Source organism: Elephas maximus, chromosome 16 (assembly GCF_024166365.1).
Source record: "Elephas maximus indicus isolate mEleMax1 chromosome 16, mEleMax1 primary haplotype, whole genome shotgun sequence".
NCBI lineage: Eukaryota > Metazoa > Chordata > Mammalia > Proboscidea > Elephantidae > Elephas > Elephas maximus.
In genome coordinates, this window is record NC_064834.1 from 17,056,802 (window position 1) to 17,076,353 (window position 19,552).

At 53.3% G+C, this 19,552-nt stretch overlaps 1 protein-coding gene across 2 annotated transcripts in view; it reads right to left on the reverse strand.

Moving 5' to 3' along the window:
- The window catches only part of ADAMTS14 (ADAM metallopeptidase with thrombospondin type 1 motif 14), a 105,100-nt gene that overhangs the window by 8,407 nt on the left and 77,141 nt on the right, over window positions 1–19,552 (reverse strand). For both annotated transcript variants that reach the window (XM_049855787.1, XM_049855786.1), the window contains exons 12-19: window positions 18,959–19,134; window positions 15,451–15,584; window positions 14,926–15,049; window positions 13,846–13,926; window positions 7,612–7,775; window positions 6,392–6,560; window positions 5,736–5,868; window positions 2,928–3,135 (exon numbers count right to left, since the gene is read on the reverse strand). In XM_049855787.1, coding sequence (XP_049711744.1) covers window positions 2,928–3,135; window positions 5,736–5,868; window positions 6,392–6,560; window positions 7,612–7,775; window positions 13,846–13,926; window positions 14,926–15,049; window positions 15,451–15,584; window positions 18,959–19,134 — 1,189 coding nt within the window. The remainder of the gene's footprint in view (window positions 1–2,927; window positions 3,136–5,735; window positions 5,869–6,391; window positions 6,561–7,611; window positions 7,776–13,845; window positions 13,927–14,925; window positions 15,050–15,450; window positions 15,585–18,958; window positions 19,135–19,552) is intronic.

Genomic DNA, 19,552 nt, shown 5'->3' on the forward strand with positions numbered 1-19,552 from the left:
CATTGCAAATACCTTTTTTCACCAACATAAACAGTGAACATACACATGGACCTCGCCAGCTGGAATATACAGGAATCAAATTGACTACATCTGTGGAAAGAGACGATGGAAAAGCTCAATATCATCAGTCAGAACAAGGCCAGGGGCCGACTGTGGAACAGACCATCAGTTGCTCATATGCAAGTTCAAGTGGAAACTGAAGAAAATCAGAGCAAGCCCACAAGAGCCAAAATACGACCTTGAGTACATCCCATCTGAATTTAGAGACCATCTGAAGAATAGATCTGACGCGTTGAACACTAATGACCGCAGACCAGACGATTTATGGAATGACATCCATGAAGAAAGCAAGAGGTCACTGAAAAGACAGGAAAGAAAGAAAAGACCAAGAGGGATGTCAGAGGAGACTGAAACTTGTGCACGAAAGTCGAGCAGCTAAAGCAAAAGGAAGAAATGATGAAGTAAAAGAACTGAACAGAAGATTTCAAACGGCTGCTCAAGAAGACCAAGTATTATAATGACATGTACAAAGACCTGGAGATAGAAAACCAAAAGGGAAGAACATGCTTGGCGTATCTCAAGCTGAAAGAACTGAAGAAAAAATTCAAGCCTCAAGTTGCAATAGTGAAGGACCCTATGGGGGGAAATACTAAACGACGCAGGAAGCATCAAGAGAAGATGGAAGGAATACACAGAGGCATTACACCAAAAAGAATTAGTGGACGTTCAACCATTTCAAGAGGTAGCATATGATCAGGAACCGAGTGTGGTGAGTGAGGAAGTCCAAGCTGCTCTGAAGGCATTGGCAAAAAACAAGGCTCCAGGAATTGACGGAATACCAATTGAGACGTTTCAACAAATGGGTGCAGCACTGGAGGTGCTCACTTGTCTGTGCCAAGAAATCTGAAAGACAGTTTCCTGGCCAACTGACTGGAAGAGATCCATATTTATGCCTATTCCCGAGAAAGGTGGTCCAGCCGAATGTGGAAATTATCAAACAATATCATTAATATCACACGCAAGCAAAATTTTGCTGAAAATCACTCAAAAGCAGCTATCACAGTATATCGACAGGAAACCGCCAGAAGAGGACATGGAACTAGGGATATCACTGCTGATGTGTCAGATGGATCCTGGCTGAAAGCAGAGAATAGCAGAAGGATGTTTACCTGTGTTTTACTGACTATCCAAAAGCATTTGACCGTGTGGACCATAACAAATTATGGGAATTCCAGAACACTTAATTGTGCTCATGAGGAACCTATACCTAGATCAAGAGGCAGTTGTTTGGACAGGACAAGAGGATACTATGTGGTTTAAAGTCAGGAAAGGTGTGCGCCAGGGTTGTATCCTTTCACCATGCCTATTCAGTCTGCATGCTGAGCAAATAATCCAAGAAGCTGGACTATATGAAGAAGAACTGGGCATCAGGATTGGAGGAAGACTCATTAACAACCTGCGTTATGCAGATGACACAACCCTGCTTGCTGAAAGTGAAGAGGACTTGAAGCACTTACTGATGAAGATCAAAGACCACAGCCTTCAGAATGGAATATACCTCAACATAAAGAAAACAAAAGTCCTCACAACTGGACCGATAAGCCACACAATGCTAAACAGAGAAAAGATTGAAGTTGTCAAGGATTTCATTTTACTTGGATCCACAATCAACAGCCACGGAAGCAGCAGTCAAGAAATCAAAAGATGCATTGCATTGGGCAAATCTGCTCCAAAAGACCTCTTTAAAGTGTTGAAAAGCAAAGATGTCACCTTGAAGACTAAGGTACACCTGACCCAAGTCATGGTATTATCAATTGCATCATATGCATGTGAAAGCTGGACAATGAATGAGGAAGACCGAAGATTGACGCCTTTGAATTGTGGTGTTGGCGAAGAATATTGAATATGCTATGGATTGACAAAAGAGCAAACAAGTCTTAGAGGAAGTACAACCAGAATGCTCCTTAGAAGCAAGGACGGTGAAACTGTGTCTTACATACTTTGGACATGTTGTCAGGAGGGATCAGTCCCTGGAGAAGGACATCATGCTTGGCAGAGTACAGGGTCAGCGGAAAAGAGGAAGACCCTCAACAAGGTGGATTGACACAGTGGCTGCAACAATGGGCTCAAGCATAACAACGACTGTAAGGATGGCGCGGGACCGGGTAGTGTTTCGTTCTGTGGCACACAGGGTTGCTATGAGCCGAAACTGACTTGACGGCACCTAACAACAACCTCTCCGATGTCATCTGCTAGCCCCTGCCCCTGTCGGTAAGCTCCAGCCTCTCTGTACTTTCGGTTTCTGAAACACTGCAAGTTTTTCCTGCCTCAGGGTCTTTCCTTATCCCTCCATCTCAGCTCAAACACCACCTCCCGAGAGAGGCCCTCCCTGACCACCCTCCGCTCTAGATCTCCTGTCGCTGTTGTTTGCTGTCGGCACCGCTGCACTCTGCAAGCGCTCGCGTCATTGGTTCACTCGTCTAGTGTGTGCCCCTAGCTAGTCTGTCTGGTTGATGCTGGGTTCCCAGCATTCCTCGTGCAATGCCTGCCAGGTAGCTGCTGCTCAGTGAATATTTGCTCTTTAATCTGCTCATCTGTAACATGGGGCTATTGGCCATGCCTCACAGTTCTGTGTGAGTTCAAAGGAGAAAAGGAGACAGTAAATGAATGTCAGGGCCCAGCACAGAACTGTGCCACGGGGCGGGGTGGGCACTCCACTTTGTTTTGAGAAGAACCCAATCAGATCTGGGAAGAAAGAAATTCAGCCAGAAGCTCTCTGCCTGCAGGGAACACCAGATCTCCTACCTCTGCCACTGCCTCCCCCACTCCTGCCACCACACCTCCCCCCACCCAGACTACCTCCCCCCTCAGCCTCCTAGAAGGCCCCCTCTGGTCCAGCCTCTCCCATCCTCCTGAAGGCCACTCACCTGGGACCAGGCTCCGGTGCGCCACTGGGCTGGGCAGGGCACGCGGAGGCACGGCCGCCGGCCCTCAGGCCGGTCCCCGGGGCAGGCCTTAGCTGGCATGGCTTTGCGGGTGCCATTGGATAGGGGCAGCAGGCACTGCACACCCCGCGTCTGTACCCCCAGCTTCCCGCAGCTCCGGCTGCAGGTGCCCCACGCCTCTGTCACCCACCTGGAGACAGACAGGGTGGAAGGAAGAGGGGAAATGGACCATGAGATATTTCCTCCCAGAGGGCTGCCTCCCACCCCCCAGAACAGTTGCAGGTGGGAACTAGAGTGTGGGTTTGGGCTTTGAGATGCTTGGGGGCCAAGACCACTGTCCACCTGGCTCTGCAATGCCTGCCTGGGTGGCCTTAGAGAGGACACTATTCCCTCCTGCTCTTGGTCACCTCATCTGAAAAATGGGTATAGTGCAGATTTAAATCCTGGCACCCTGAGTGTCCTTGGGCAAGCTACGAATGTCTCTAAGCCTCAGTTAAAAAACAAATGAACACATAACCAAATCCACTGCCTTCACCATGATTCCAGCTCATGGCGGCCCATGTGTTACACAGTAGGACTGTGTTCCATAGGATTTTCTTGGCTATAATCTTTATGTAAGCAGCGAGGCGCTGCTGGGTGGGTTTGAACTGCCAACCTTTAGATTAGTAGTTGAGTGCAAACTATTTGAGCTACCCAGGGACAAGCCTCAGTTACCCTATCTGTAAATCAGGGTTCTTTCAACACTCCATGAACATTTGAGTGTCTAACTTGAGACTATGTTGGCATCTCCTGCCTGGAGGGGAGATGAGAGGGTGGAGGGGGTTAGGAGCTGGCGAAAAGGACACGAAAAGAGAGAGCAGAGGGAGACAGCAGGCTGTCTAGTAATTGAGAGTGTGTAGCAAGGTGTATATGGGTTTTTGTGTGATACTGACTTGATTTGTAAACTTTCACTTAAAGCACAATAAAAATTATAAAAAAGAAAAAAAAAAACATTTGAGTGTCTACTGTGGGCAGGCACTGTCCTGGGTGCTGAGAGCGAGCACTGCACAAGCGAGATAAAAGCCACTGTCCTGAAAGGATAATAGTAGAACATCTCTCCTCTCTGATGGGACCCTTGGGACAATTAAAGGACTTCATATCAGTAAGGCACCTGGCATGCAACGTTGTTGTGAAAAAAAAAAAAACAAAACATTGCCGTCGAGTCAATTCCGACTCAGTGACTCTATAGAACAAAGTAGAACTGCTCCATTGGGTTTCCAAGGAGCAACTGGTGGATTCGAATTGCCAACCTTTTGGTTAGCAGCCAAGCTCTTAACCACCGTGCCACCAGGGCTCCTTTGCTTTTAGGTGCTGTTGAGTTGGTTTTGACTCATAGTGACCCCATGTGACAGAGTGGAACTGCCCTATAGGATTTCCTAGGCTACAGTCTTTATGGAAGCAGATCGCCAGGTCTTTCTCCCATGGAGCCGCTAGATGAGTTCAAACTGCTGACCTTATGGTTAACTGTTTGCACCACCAGGGCTCCTTGTGGCATGCAGTAGGCAGTTAATAGTGGCAAGCACTATTGCTACCATCATCTTCACCCACAGGGTTTTAGTTCTGATCATCTACGCTCACACTCTCCAGATGTCTTTTAGCCACAAGCTCTTTTTCAAACATCTTCAAAAACTTTATAAGTAGGAGCCCATTGCCCGAGGCAGACAAGAGCAAAGCTTTTTTCTTCCCCCAACTCCTGCCCCCTTTCCCAGGGCATCTTTTAGTAATAAACCCGGGCTCTTTCAGGCATATTTTCAAAGCCAACCCCTTCCTTTTAAAAACAAAAATCCCCAAAACTTCATCTGGCAACTTTAAGCTGGGGAGGGGTTGGCGGGGGTGGCCTGCCCACTTCCACGTGGCCAGCTCTGCTCACACACTGCACACTCTGTGGTCACAGATGTTTGTGGGTAAATGGTCTGAATAACAGCATAAAGTAAAAAGTCCCAGAGGAGTGTGGAGGGGCTGGTTATGAAGGCTGTCCAGGTGGAGGAGGGCTGAGGCTGGGCACAGGGCACCTGCTGGCCCCAGCTCCCACCTGGGCCCCTGATCCCATGTTCCCCTAGCCAAGGGAGGAGGAGCTGCTGTCCCATCAAGGCCAAGTCGGCACCCCCGCCCCCACCCAGGGAGGACTCCTGCAGCACTCTCAGCTCTGCCTCGGGGAGACAGGACCTGGGTGGGGCTAAGAAGGCGCTGGGTGGGCTCCGCAATGGGCTCAGAGAGGCCTGACCTTGATTCCTCCACAAATCATGGCTCTTTCCTCTCCCTGAAGTCCCCGCCAACTAACCCCGAGGACATGACTTTGTGCTCAAAAGAGCCTGTCTCCACAGGAGGAATCCCACACAGGGGTTAGAGCGCGCTAGGTGGCTAGTGGGCAGCCACACCCCTGTGCCCCAGATTACCCAGCAGAGAGGAACTGCATCCTGGCAGGGGCCAGGGGCTGGGAGCACTGAGGTCCCTTCACCTGTGTGAACCAGCCAGATCACTGACAAAAACCAGGTCTCCAAACTGGACCTGTAGTTTCCACCTGTGTAAAAGAGTGCTGGGAGGACAGAACAAAGGGAACGTCTTCTTTCTCCTGGGGGGCGGAAGTTAATGACCCAGAAACCCCAGAGGGGCAGAGAGGTTGGGAGGGCTGCTGCTCTGGCTCCGGAAGATGGGCTGTAGGGCTGCATGCCTCTGTGCTCAACAGCCCCTCCTCCTGGGGCCAGGGCTGAGAGAGGGGCTGTGATCCGGGCAGGGACTGGGAGCACTCACTCGGGCTGGACACATGGGTGCTGGTTGCAGCGCCGCCTGATGGGCTTGGGCCTCTTCCTGTAGTCGCACAGGTGCCGCTGCACCATGTGGTGGTCCCGGCGGCGCCGGCAGCCATATTTGGTGAACTGGATACCTGGGGGGAGGAGGGCAGGCTGCCATGGGCCTGGTCCACCAGTGTCTCATTGCCCTGCCTGGGGCCCCAGGGACAGCAACCTCTGGAGAGCCTGAGGGCCAAACCCACCTTCCTGTGTGCCTCTGCACCCCCTCCTGCCCAGGTCACTTTGTGAAGGAGGCCTTCCTTGATCAGTGCCCCAGGTAGCTCCAGTGGGCATGTGGCATTGGACAGCTGCCTCCTTGCACAGTCCGTGAGCTCTTATAGGGCAGCCACCCTGCCCTGGATACTGCCCTAGCACCACCCTAACCCTGTCCCAAGAGCCCTGCTCAGAATGGGGTTCCAAGGAAAAACTGAGGCAAGCGCTGCACACTCTGGCACCGGAGACGGTGAGCTAGGGGGACCCAGCTGAGGCAGCAAGTGGGACTCTAAGATGGAGACAATGTAGCCCCTGACCCGCCTGGGTAGTCCCAGCTTCCTTCTCCTCGGAGGCCCCCGGGCTGCCCCATGAGGTGGCTGGGGCTCCGGACCGGATGGGCGGTACCTCTTCCGCAGGACTTGGTGCAGGGGGCCCAGCTCTTGAGCGCCCACTCATAGGTGTCTGTCTCCTCCAGGAGCACGTTGTTGCTCCCAATAAGGGGCAGCAGATCTTCATGAACGACGTACTTGTAGGCCAGGCTGCTGCGGGGGCCACCCTCCTCTGGGGGGAGCACCTGGGGGAGGCAGGGAGGTGGCACAAGGACTGGCAAGCAGAGAAGTGAGTCCAGCAGGGCAGGGTGCCAAAGAGAAGGATGTGGGTCACAGCAGAAGCAGAGAAAGCGGGGAGGATGCGCTTAGCAGGGCCTGGTGAGTCCACTCGGATCAGTGGCCATGCAGCACAGTAAGGCTCAGCACCTACTGTATACCAAGCCTGAGAGCATCTGTGTGCCCAGGGGATTAATGTTTCCCCTCCCACAGACCTATGTTCGAACGAGGCGGGAGCACCACACTCCCAGACCACAAGACTGGGAAATGGGAATACATGTGGATCGAATTAATATGGTTGCCCTCCAGGACCTCCCCACTAGTGAAGGTTTCATCAGGAGCAGAGCTGCCCAAGGTCTCCCTGCCCCCAGCTGGAGCCAAGGGCACTGCAAACGGAGCTGCCCTGGCCTGGTCTGCTGGGTTAGCAAACCTGTCCAACTAGCCCTCTCCATGGTCTTGAGGTGGAGGGGCACAGGCAGAGGTGGGCCCAGCCAGGACAGTGGCTTGTACCCCTCTCAGGAGGTGGGCAATGTCCATCAGCAGCCCTGGTCAGCTGTCTTACAGGCCCAAGGGGCCCCTCCTAAGCTCAGGTGGCAAACCATCCCTGTCCTTCCTGCCCCTAGACGGCTCCCCCCAGGTCCCACTTCTGACCCTGCATTAAGGAAGACAGACTCCCTGTGTGTGGCATCCTCCGGTCTGACAGAGAAAACTGTTCTTTTTCCCTCCTGGCTTGCCATGCTGGGGCAGGGGGTTGTTTAGTCTCTGGGCACAAAGGAGGAGATTGGCCCAGGACAGAGGGCACCTTGGCCTTGGCCCGGGCTGCTGATGACACTGGAATGGCTCATGCCAGCTCAGCAGTGGGGACGGTAGTAAACTGGGGGGACAGGCTGGGGCAGCATAGGCAGTCTGGTGAGCAGAGGGCAGCTCCCAGCCGAGTCCTGCCATGTGGCCCAGCACCAGTCACCCTGCCCTAACTGCATTCCTGCCTCCGACCCCGGAGAGGTGAAAGCAGGGGCTCACCAGGACAGCGATGGCTTCGGGCAGGGGCCCACTGGTCTTGAGGCTTTCCTTGGCGTCCTCCACTGCATACTCCCACACCAGGCCCATTGCCATGAAGGTCCGGCTCGTGGCGTTCTTGCCCTTGGGGCTGAGGATGAAGCTGCCTGTGACCTGGTTCTTCACCGCTGGGCGGGGGGAGAGGGTCACACAGATTTCTATTCCCCTCAATGGGCGCATGAGCCAGTCCCTCCTAGGGCGCCCATGAATGTGACACTTAAGGCCTTCCCAGAGGTTCCCTCGGACCACCCCTGCCTATCTGCCACTCCTCCCACCTGAGCCCTCCCCAGTCAGGCAGGTCACTCTACTGTCCCCAAAGACACCATCCCTACCTCTGGATCCTGGCGGACATCATCTCTTACACCATATTAATGTTCTTAATCTGAACTTTATTGATTTAATTTATTTGGGGGTTCTAATTTTTAATGTGTTGGCGTTATTGTCGTTTAACTTTTATGCATAAAGGGTAGACATCTAGTTTATGACTATGTGTTTAAGTATCATTCTAATAAAATTAATTTAAGGGTCCATGTGATAAACTGCAAAAATGGCCACAAATCCCTCCCATTCTTGTATACGTGCCCCTTTTGCACTTTGACTTTACCACTTTTCCCATCAAGAGAGAGTCTGTTTTCCTACCCCCTGAATCTGGGTTTGGCCACGTGACTTGCTTTGGCCAATGGGACATTAGGAAACATGATACAAGCAAAGACTTGAAAAGTGTTTGTACACTGGGGCTTGCCCTCTCTTGCTACTCCTGAGGACCATGTGACAGACATCATGTATATAATGCCAGGCTGGCCTGCCAGAGACAAGGCCCTGTCACTCCAGCTGACAGCCAGTACCAACCATCAGACACGTGGTGAGACCATCCTAGACCACCAGCGGACTGCATTCTCATAAGTGAATCTGGGTGAGACTAGGAGAAGAATCACCCAGCTGAGCCCAGCCCAAATTGTGGACCCACAGAATTGCAGCAATAAACAGTTATTATTTGAAACCATTAAGTTTTGGGGTGGCATGATATGCAGTTCACTTTAAAATGGTTAATTTAATTTTATGTGAATTTGCCTCAATTCAAAAAAAAAAAAAAGTCAGCTGATATGGTCTGTGAAAATGGTTTTCCTTTAAAAGGCATCCACGTGTACAAGAAACTGGCAACGGTGGTTGGCCCTGGGAAAGGCAAGTGAGAGGCTGGGGACAGCGCCGGGAGGGGGACTCTTCACTGGATCCCTTTTTATACCTTTGAGCCCCTGGGAAAGGCAAGTGAGAGGCTGGGGACAGCGCCGGGAGGGGGACTCTTCACTGGATCCCTTTTTATACCTTTGAGCCCCTGGGAAAGGCAAGTGAGAGGCTGGGGACAGCGCCGGGAGGGGGACTCTTCACTGGATCCCTTTTTATACCTTTGAGCCCCTGGGAAAGGCAATTGAGAGGCTGGGGACAGCGCCGGGAGGGGGACTCTTCACTGGATCCCTTTTTATACCTTTGAGCCCCTGGGAAAGGCAAGTGAGAGGCTGGGGACAGCGCCGGGAGGGGGACTCTTCACTGGATCCCTTTTTATACCTTTGAGCCCCTGGGAAAGGCAAGTGAGAGGCTGGGGACAGCGCCGGGAGGGGGACTCTTCACTGGATCCCTTTTTATACCTTTGAGCCCCTGGGAAAGGCAAGTGAGAGGCTGGGGACAGCGCCGGGAGGGGGACTCTTCACTGGATCCCTTTTTATACCTTTGAGCCCCTGGGAAAGGCAAGTGAGAGGCTGGGGACAGCGCCGGGAGGGGGACTCTTCACTGGATCCCTTTTTATACCTTTGAGCCCCTGGGAAAGGCAAGTGAGAGGCTGGGGACAGCGCCGGGAGGGGGACTCTTCACTGGATCCCTTTTTATACCTTTGAGCCCCTGGGAAAGGCAAGTGAGAGGCTGGGGACAGCGCCGGGAGGGGGACTCTTCACTGGATCCCTTTTTATACCTTTGAGCCCCTGGGAAAGGCAAGTGAGAGGCTGGGGACAGCGCCGGGAGGGGGACTCTTCACTGGATCCCTTTTTATACCTTTGAGCCCCTGGGAAAGGCAAGTGAGAGGCTGGGGACAGCGCCGGGAGGGGGACTCTTCACTGGATCCCTTTTTATACCTTTGAGCCCCTGGGAAAGGCAAGTGAGAGGCTGGGGACAGCGCCGGGAGGGGGACTCTTCACTGGATCCCTTTTTATACCTTTGAGCCCCTGGGAAAGGCAAGTGAGAGGCTGGGGACAGCGCCGGGAGGGGGACTCTTCACTGGATCCCTTTTTATACCTTTGAGCCCCTGGGAAAGGCAAGTGAGAGGCTGGGGACAGCGCCGGGAGGGGGACTCTTCACTGGATCCCTTTTTATACCTTTGAGCCCCTGGGAAAGGCAAGTGAGAGGCTGGGGACAGCGCCGGGAGGGGGACTCTTCACTGGATCCCTTTTTATACCTTTGAGCCCCTGGGAAAGGCAAGTGAGAGGCTGGGGACAGCGCCGGGAGGGGGACTCTTCACTGGATCCCTTTTTATACCTTTGAGCCCCTGGGAAAGGCAAGTGAGAGGCTGGGGACAGCGCCGGGAGGGGGACTCTTCACTGGATCCCTTTTTATACCTTTGAGCCCCTGGGAAAGGCAAGTGAGAGGCTGGGGACAGCGCCGGGAGGGGGACTCTTCACTGGATCCCTTTTTATACCTTTGAGCCCCTGGGAAAGGCAAGTGAGAGGCTGGGGACAGCGCCGGGAGGGGGACTCTTCACTGGATCCCTTTTTATACCTTTGAGCCCCTGGGAAAGGCAAGTGAGAGGCTGGGGACAGCGCCGGGAGGGGGACTCTTCACTGGATCCCTTTTTATACCTTTGAGCCCCTGGGAAAGGCAAGTGAGAGGCTGGGGACAGCGCCGGGAGGGGGACTCTTCACTGGATCCCTTTTTATACCTTTGAGCCCCTGGGAAAGGCAAGTGAGAGGCTGGGGACAGCGCCGGGAGGGGGACTCTTCACTGGATCCCTTTTTATACCTTTGAGCCCCTGGGAAAGGCAAGTGAGAGGCTGGGGACAGCGCCGGGAGGGGGACTCTTCACTGGATCCCTTTTTATACCTTTGAGCCCCTGGGAAAGGCAAGTGAGAGGCTGGGGACAGCGCCGGGAGGGGGACTCTTCACTGGATCCCTTTTTATACCTTTGAGCCCCTGGGAAAGGCAAGTGAGAGGCTGGGGACAGCGCCGGGAGGGGGACTCTTCACTGGATCCCTTTTTATACCTTTGAGCCCCTGGGAAAGGCAAGTGAGAGGCTGGGGACAGCGCCGGGAGGGGGACTCTTCACTGGATCCCTTTTTATACCTTTGAGCCCCTGGGAAAGGCAAGTGAGAGGCTGGGGACAGCGCCGGGAGGGGGACTCTTCACTGGATCCCTTTTTATACCTTTGAGCCCCTGGGAAAGGCAAGTGAGAGGCTGGGGACAGCGCCGGGAGGGGGACTCTTCACTGGATCCCTTTTTATACCTTTGAGCCCCTGGGAAAGGCAAGTGAGAGGCTGGGGACAGCGCCGGGAGGGGGACTCTTCACTGGATCCCTTTTTATACCTTTGAGCCCCTGGGAAAGGCAAGTGAGAGGCTGGGGACAGCGCCGGGAGGGGGACTCTTCACTGGATCCCTTTTTATACCTTTGAGCCCCTGGGAAAGGCAAGTGAGAGGCTGGGGACAGCGCCGGGAGGGGGACTCTTCACTGGATCCCTTTTTATACCTTTGAGCCCCTGGGAAAGGCAAGTGAGAGGCTGGGGACAGCGCCGGGAGGGGGACTCTTCACTGGATCCCTTTTTATACCTTTGAGCCCCTGGGAAAGGCAAGTGAGAGGCTGGGGACAGCGCCGGGAGGGGGACTCTTCACTGGATCCCTTTTTATACCTTTGAGCCCCTGGGAAAGGCAAGTGAGAGGCTGGGGACAGCGCCGGGAGGGGGACTCTTCACTGGATCCCTTTTTATACCTTTGAGCCCCTGGGAAAGGCAAGTGAGAGGCTGGGGACAGCGCCGGGAGGGGGACTCTTCACTGGATCCCTTTTTATACCTTTGAGCCCCTGGGAAAGGCAAGTGAGAGGCTGGGGACAGCGCCGGGAGGGGGACTCTTCACTGGATCCCTTTTTATACCTTTGAGCCCCTGGGAAAGGCAAGTGAGAGGCTGGGGACAGCGCCGGGAGGGGGACTCTTCACTGGATCCCTTTTTATACCTTTGAGCCCCTGGGAAAGGCAAGTGAGAGGCTGGGGACAGCGCCGGGAGGGGGACTCTTCACTGGATCCCTTTTTATACCTTTGAGCCCCTGGGAAAGGAAAGTGAGAGGCTGGGGACAGCGCCGGGAGGGGGACTCTTCACTGGATCCCTTTTTATACCTTTGAGCCCCTGGGAAAGGAAAGTGAGAGGCTGGGGACAGCGCCGGGAGGGGGACTCTTCACTGGATCCCTTTTTATACCTTTGAGCCCCTGGGAAAGGCAAGTGAGAGGCTGGGGACAGCGCCGGGAGGGGGACTCTTCACTGGATCCCTTTTTATACCTTTGAGCCCCTGGGAAAGGCAAGTGAGAGGCTGGGGACAGCGCCGGGAGGGGGACTCTTCACTGGATCCCTTTTTATACCTTTGAGCCCCTGGGAAAGGCAAGTGAGAGGCTGGGGACAGCGCCGGGAGGGGGACTCTTCACTGGATCCCTTTTTATACCTTTGAGCCCCTGGGAAAGGCAAGTGAGAGGCTGGGGACAGCGCCGGGAGGGGGACTCTTCACTGGATCCCTTTTTATACCTTTGAGCCCCTGGGAAAGGCAAGTGAGAGGCTGGGGACAGCGCCGGGAGGGGGACTCTTCACTGGATCCCTTTTTATACCTTTGAGCCCCTGGGAAAGGCAAGTGAGAGGCTGGGGACAGCGCCGGGAGGGGGACTCTTCACTGGATCCCTTTTTATACCTTTGAGCCCCTGGGAAAGGCAAGTGAGAGGCTGGGGACAGCGCCGGGAGGGGGACTCTTCACTGGATCCCTTTTTATACCTTTGAGCCCCTGGGAAAGGCAAGTGAGAGGCTGGGGACAGCGCCGGGAGGGGGACTCTTCACTGGATCCCTTTTTATACCTTTGAGCCCCTGGGAAAGGCAAGTGAGAGGCTGGGGACAGCGCCGGGAGGGGGACTCTTCACTGGATCCCTTTTTATACCTTTGAGCCCCTGGGAAAGGAAAGTGAGAGGCTGGGGAGAGCGCCGGGAGGGGGACTCTTCACTGGATCCCTTTTTATACCTTTGAGCCCCTGGGAAAGGAAAGTGAGAGGCTGGGGACAGCGCCGGGAGGGGGACTCTTCACTGGATCCCTTTTTATACCTTTGAGCCCCTGGGAAAGGAAAGTGAGAGGCTGGGGACAGCGCCGGGAGGGGGACTCTTCACTGGATCCCTTTTTATACCTTTGAGCCCCTGGGAAAGGCAAGTGAGAGGCTGGGGACAGCGCCGGGAGGGGGACTCTTCACTGGATCCCTTTTTATACCTTTGAGCCCCTGGGAAAGGCAAGTGAGAGGCTGGGGACAGCGCCGGGAGGGGGACTCTTCACTGGATCCCTTTTTATACCTTTGAGCCCCTGGGAAAGGAAAGTGAGAGGCTGGGGACAGCGCCGGGAGGGGGACTCTTCACTGGATCCCTTTTTATACCTTTGAGCCCCTGGGAAAGGAAAGTGAGAGGCTGGGGACAGCGCCGGGAGGGGGACTCTTCACTGGATCCCTTTTTATACCTTTGAGCCCCTGGGAAAGGAAAGTGAGAGGCTGGGGACAGCGCCGGGAGGGGGACTCTTCACTGGATCCCTTTTTATACCTTTGAGCCCCTGGGAAAGGAAAGTGAGAGGCTGGGGACAGCGCCGGGAGGGGGACTCTTCACTGGATCCCTTTTTATACCTTTGAGCCCCTGGGAAAGGAAAGTGAGAGGCTGGGGACAGCGCCGGGAGGGGGACTCTTCACTGGATCCCTTTTTATACCTTTGAGCCCCTGGGAAAGGAAAGTGAGAGGCTGGGGACAGGGCCGGGAGGGGGATTCTTCACTGGATCCCTTTTTATACCTTTGAAATGTGAACCATGTGAATGGGTTACCTGTTTGACGTCAACTTAAAAACAAATTTTAAAAGGGTCTCTGTCCATTACTCAAGTTTGCAGAATCCCCTCTACACTAGGGTCTTGTCCTATCCAGTGAACCTCCTCGGACACCAGCACTCACCAATGTGGTGGGGGACCTTCTCCAGCTCCTCGATCTGAATGTGTCTGGCGCCTGCAGGAATCTGCACCAGCTTGAGAGCTCCTGCCAGAGAGGAGGATCCAGAAAAGAAGGGAGCACCCTGAGCTGAGGGACCCACCACCCAGCACCCCCACCCCCCAGGTACCCAGGGCTTTAAAGCTCCAGGAAACATCTCATTTGATCACCGAACCCCTCTGAACTTCAGTTTCCTCATCTGTAAAATAGGTTTGGGACCTTTTCCACAAGGTTGTTGTGAGGATCAAACGAGATGTTCTAGTTTAATGTGTCCTGTAAACTCTAAAGGGTTGTTATGTGTGTGTGTTGGTTGCTATTATTTCCCACTTTCTTGATCCTCCACTATCTCTCACTTCTGCCCTTTCCCTTCCTTTTTTTCTTCTCCGATGTCTTGTCTCTTGTTTTTTTCACACCTCAAGCCACTGTAGGATTTGGAGGAGATAGGCCATGAAAACCCAGCAGGGCTACCCTGGCCCCAAGGCCCTCCCCTTTGGAGGCCTGGAAATTAGCCATTCTCAGAGTCATCAACCACAAGAAGAGGCAAGGCAAAGCTGTAACATCCCCAACGGGGAAGTATTCGGTTCATACTAAGGTGTAAAGGACTAATCCCTGGCCCTTTTCAATATCAAGTTTGGCTAGATTGGAGTTGAAAAGGGAAGTTGGAGGCACCAGGTGTTCAAAGCAGGAGGCACTACAGGTTTAAAAAAAAAAAAAAAAGGTGAGAGAGAAGAGAGGAAAATAAAATGACCAGCCCAGCCTAGTCAGACCTGTCTGACCCCTCACTCCCACCAACTGCCCCAGGAAGGACGAGATGGTTCAGCCCCTAGCACAACGCATCAACTAGCAGGAAAATGCACCTCTGAGCTACTGAGCCCCAAATGTGGGCAGTAGCACACCCAGATGAGGTAACTGGCTGCAGCTTCTGGCTCACACGGGCTTCAGGGCCCCTTCCTGGCTCAAGTAGGAGGGCCCACCTGAGGGACCCTGGCTGGAACAGAACTTCAGTCCCTCCTGCCTGCCCCCAGACCATGCATGCAGCCTGCTCACCTGCCTGCTTGGAGGCCTTGCCCAGGGTTCCCTTCACAGTCCTGCAGTGGGAGTTGTCACCACCACACACTCCACAATTATCATCTGCCTTCATGGATCCGACCTCCTTGTCACAGCCGACGGGCTGAGGCCAGAGGCAAGGTCAATGAGAAGAGGTCCCCTGCCCACCCTGGCCCCCCCTCGTGGGCCCCAGGCCCCAGCCACCTGACTGCTGTGGACCCAGTGTCCAACCACGCAAGAAGCCCTGGACTGAGAGCATCTCTGAACAGGCTCTCTGTGAGCTCACCGTTTGGCAAAGGCAAGGTCTTAAAACTGATGTGGTAATGGTTCTTGCTGTCTCCTGTCCCCTCCAATGGGGCCGAGTAGTGACCCCTCCAGCATGCCAGGGTTTTGAGGATCAAAGGGGTTTCATGGTGGGGAAAGTGAGGCAATGTTTATTTAGCTCAGGAGAAGTCAGGGCAGTCCACGCAGTCCTCCCGGTCTCCACATAAGGGCAGAAGTTGGGCGCTGGGAGTGGGAACCTACCACGCACTCGCCACGGGCACAGAGGCTATAGGGGTCTCGGTAGCTGCAGCGCGTCCCGTCGTGGACCACTTGGTTCATGAACACCACATCACCTGTGTCTGCCGACTGGCAGATCAGCTCACACTTCTGGGTGTCTGTGGGGAGAGGAGCCATCCTGAGTCCCCAGCGGAGCTCTGAGGATGGGAGCTGGCTCAGGAGGACACCGGCACTTGGTCTACACAGGAAGTGCAGGGCTGGCTCAGGCAGGGGCAGAAGCACTGGTTGTGGATTTGGGAGTTAAAAATTCCTGTTACGTCACTTACTTATTAGCCTGTAGCCTTGGGCCAATTATCTGGCCTCTCTGAGCCTTAGGTCCCTATTTTCAGTATCTCTATTCAGCAAAATGCCACAGCAGGTTGTTGAGAAAAATCAAGTGATAAAATAATAATAACAACAACAACAATAAAGGAATAGGCAAACACTTAGTAAATGCTCACTGTGTACCAGATACTTCCAAAACTTTACACACCCTTGACATGCCACTTTAAATGCTTTTCGTGAATTAACTCATATAAACCTCTCAAAATCTCAAGAGGGTGGATCCAGCATTACAGAGGAGGAAAATGAGGACCAGAGAGGTAAAGGAACTTTCTCAAGGCCACACAGCCACACGGTAACCCAGACAGTCTGCTCAAGTCCCGCTCTGACCTCTACATATACTTCATTGGTCATGATGGAAGGTGTGTCTGGACATGTCTAACATTAAAAGGCCATGTGAAAATAGGTAGAAGAGTGGTCTGTATTTAGGTTCGTAAAATGGAGTGGCAATGAGGGAGGAAAGAGGGTCCTTTCTGGCTTTAACGATGAAATGTTCTCTTCTCTATCTGGGCTATTGATGTCCTAAAAAGGAGATTCCAGAGAACATATAAACACTTGCTATGCTTTTTAGAAAAAAGGAGGTTGGGGCTTAGCTAACTTCCTGGAATGTGTCTCAAAGTCCTGGGAAAAGCCCACAGCCAGCTGCCCCACTGGCCTCCCAGCCCCTTCCATGGCTTGTTTAGGTTCTGAGCAGACCTGGAAGGCTTCCAAAGCAAGCCCCTGCCTCAGTGAGATTTCAGAGCGGGTCCCTGTTCCTGGTCCCTGGGATCCTGTGACACTTGGTGATTTTTTGCCTCCAGCACTTGGGACTCAAGCCACAACATCCAAATCTGCCTGGATTTCATGCACGGGCAGCAGACTCCTGGGGGGCCTAGGCTGGGTGGGGCTCAAACCCACCAGAACTCAGGCAGGCCTCTGCCCAGTGCACCCTGGGCAGGCAGGTCTCTGGTCAGCAATGGAAGCTGGTGGCAGTGGCAAGGGGGTGGTGAGCTCCCCGGAACAGGAGGAATCCAAACGGAGGGAAGGCATCCCCTGCGAGGATGCCCCAGAGTTTGTGCCCTGGCTTCAATGGACAACCTTCTAACTTGAAGATTCTGTGTTGCTAAAGGACAGGCAGAGAGCTTAGGGTCCTGTGGTATGATACGCTGCAGCCAGGGATACAAAGAGGCTCCCCAGGCTCAGGAGAGGCAAGTGGTTCTAACCAGAGCTGTCTGAGGCTGAGGGCTATTGGGTAGACGGGTGAGTGTTCATCCATGAGGGCCCACAAGAGGCTGGGGGATTGCTCCTCAGGGCCTCCTGGCCAGGCAGGAGAGAGGTGGGATTAGAGGGCCGTTTAAGTTCGTTCCAGTCTGGAGGCTTATCATGGATTGAACTGTGCTCCCCCCAAAATATGTGTCAACTTGGTTAGGCCATGATTCCTAGTATTGTGTGGTTGTCCTCCATTCTGTGATCGTAATTTTATGTTGAGAGGATTAGGGTGGGATGGTAACCTCCCTGATCCAAGGTAAAGGGAATTTCCCTGGGCTGTGGCCTGCACCACCTTTTATCTCTCAAGAGGTGAAAGGGAAGCAGGCAGAGAGTCGGGGACCTCATACCACCAAGAAAGCAGCACCAGGAGCAGAGCGCATCCTTTGGACCCAGGGTCCCTGCACCTGAGAAGCTCCTCGACCAGGTGAAGATTGAGGACAAGGACCTCCCTCCAGAGCCAACAGAGAGAAAGCCTTCCCCTGGAGCTGACATCCTGAATTTGGACTTGTGGCCTACTAAACTCTGAGAAAATAAATTTCTCTTTGTTAAAGCCATCCACTTGTGGTATTTTTGTTATGGCAGCATTAGATGACTAAGACAAGGCTCAAAGACACTGTGAATCCCAGCCCTACCCTGGCTTATCTTGGCCACTCTGGGAGCCATCTCTAAAAAAATCTCTAGAGATGCTTAAAACCAGGTGGGAATGGCACCAGCATGGACCCAAGTTCAGAGCCTCTCTGTATGAGTCCTGAAGCCTATGTCTATCCCAGCACAGCCTGGAGGGTTCAGTAGGAGAAACCCACAGACTCCCTTCTGCCTGCCCTTCGAGTCACCTTCAGTGACTACTCAAACAGTAATCCAATTTTACCAGTCGCCATGGAGTTGACTCTGACTCACGGTGACCCCATGTGTGTCAGAGCAGAACAGTGCTCCATAGGGTTTTCAACGGCTGATTTTTGGAAGTAGATCACCAGGCCTTTCTTCCAAGGCAGCCCTGGGCGGACTTGAACCACCAACCTTGCAGTTAGCAGCTGAGTGCATTAACCATTTGTATCATCCAGGGGAACCAGTTAGTACCACAATTCATATGGCCTAAAATAATGATATGTAACAGGACTGAGCTTTCTGGGATGCTGGTTACATAAAGTGAGGGGCACTCACACCTGTACAGTGCCATGGGCAGGTAAGGACAGATGTCTGAAAGCCACCCAACCCCAACAGCCAGCACTGTTGCCACCTCCATGGCACCTCGGGGCAAAGTGCCCCTTCCTGAAGACACTTCATGGGCAGTCCCTGGTTATGGACGTCCTACTTACACAGACAACTCTACCTGCCCTTTAGTGTTATATTTGTCCTTACTTTGGAACGAGAGAACCAACCCTATTTACAACAAATTTTTTATCATAATCCCCTTCTTCTGCCGCATAGGCAGCTTTTAAATCATTGAAAAGCCTTCGAGCCTTTTCTTGCACTAAAGTAAGGCTAATAAGAACCAGAAGCCCCTGTTCGGACTTACCTACAAGTTCGACTTAAAAACTTAAAGACACAGTTCAGAACGGATCTCGTACATAACCCGAGGACTGTCTGTACTTACATCTGCCAGGAAACCATCATAATAAATGTACAAGTCAGGGAGACATTGATGAGGATGATGCCCCCAGAGGTAAGTAGTGAACAGGCCGTACAATGGTACAGGTAATCTGCGGACTCAATGTCCCTTTCAATGCCCCAACTATCCCTCCACCCTCACTGGTGAGCCCAGGTGTGTTCCCAGCTGCAATAGCTGGAAAATGGTGGGAGGCCCTGCTTGGGAAGATGTAGGCCCAGCAGATGCCCTAGGGAACTGGGGGGTGGGGGACCAATGCTGGGGGTGGGGTGGTAGGGGGAAGCAGGGCCTGCTCACCATCCTCAGGCTCGTAGGGGACCCAGGTGTGCTTGGTATTCTGGTAGGTGTAGTAGGAGTTGCGTTTGGCGCACTGCTGGGCCCGGAAGTCTTCGTAGGGCCCCGGGCACTCCTCACTGTTGCAGACTTGATACTTGAACATGGGCCCTGAGCACGGGCGGCCTCCATAGGCTGGGCTGGGGCAGACACAGAGAGACTGATGACCTTGCTGTCTGGGAAGGTGAGGCTGAGGAGGGTTGGGGGGGAACAGGCTTCCATATGGCCACCAGGGGCAGTTCAGCCTTTTAGAGTAGCAAAAAACAGGGCTCCACTAACTTATAAACTAGAGAGTGACCCCCATCGCCTGCTCTCTGACTGCTCTGCCCTTTAGGCATATGCCTCCTATTCCACTGTGTGTGTGTGTGTGTGTGCGTGCACACGAGTGGGTGTGTAAGACAGAGAGAGGTTCAGCCCTTCCACATGGACTGGAACAGAAATTTGTCTTATTTATTTTTGTATATTCCTTCAATCCATTACACAAAACTTCAATAAGCAATAAATGACCCAACTACTCCTATTTGTATCCACCTCCATTTACTATCTTAAAACACTAAG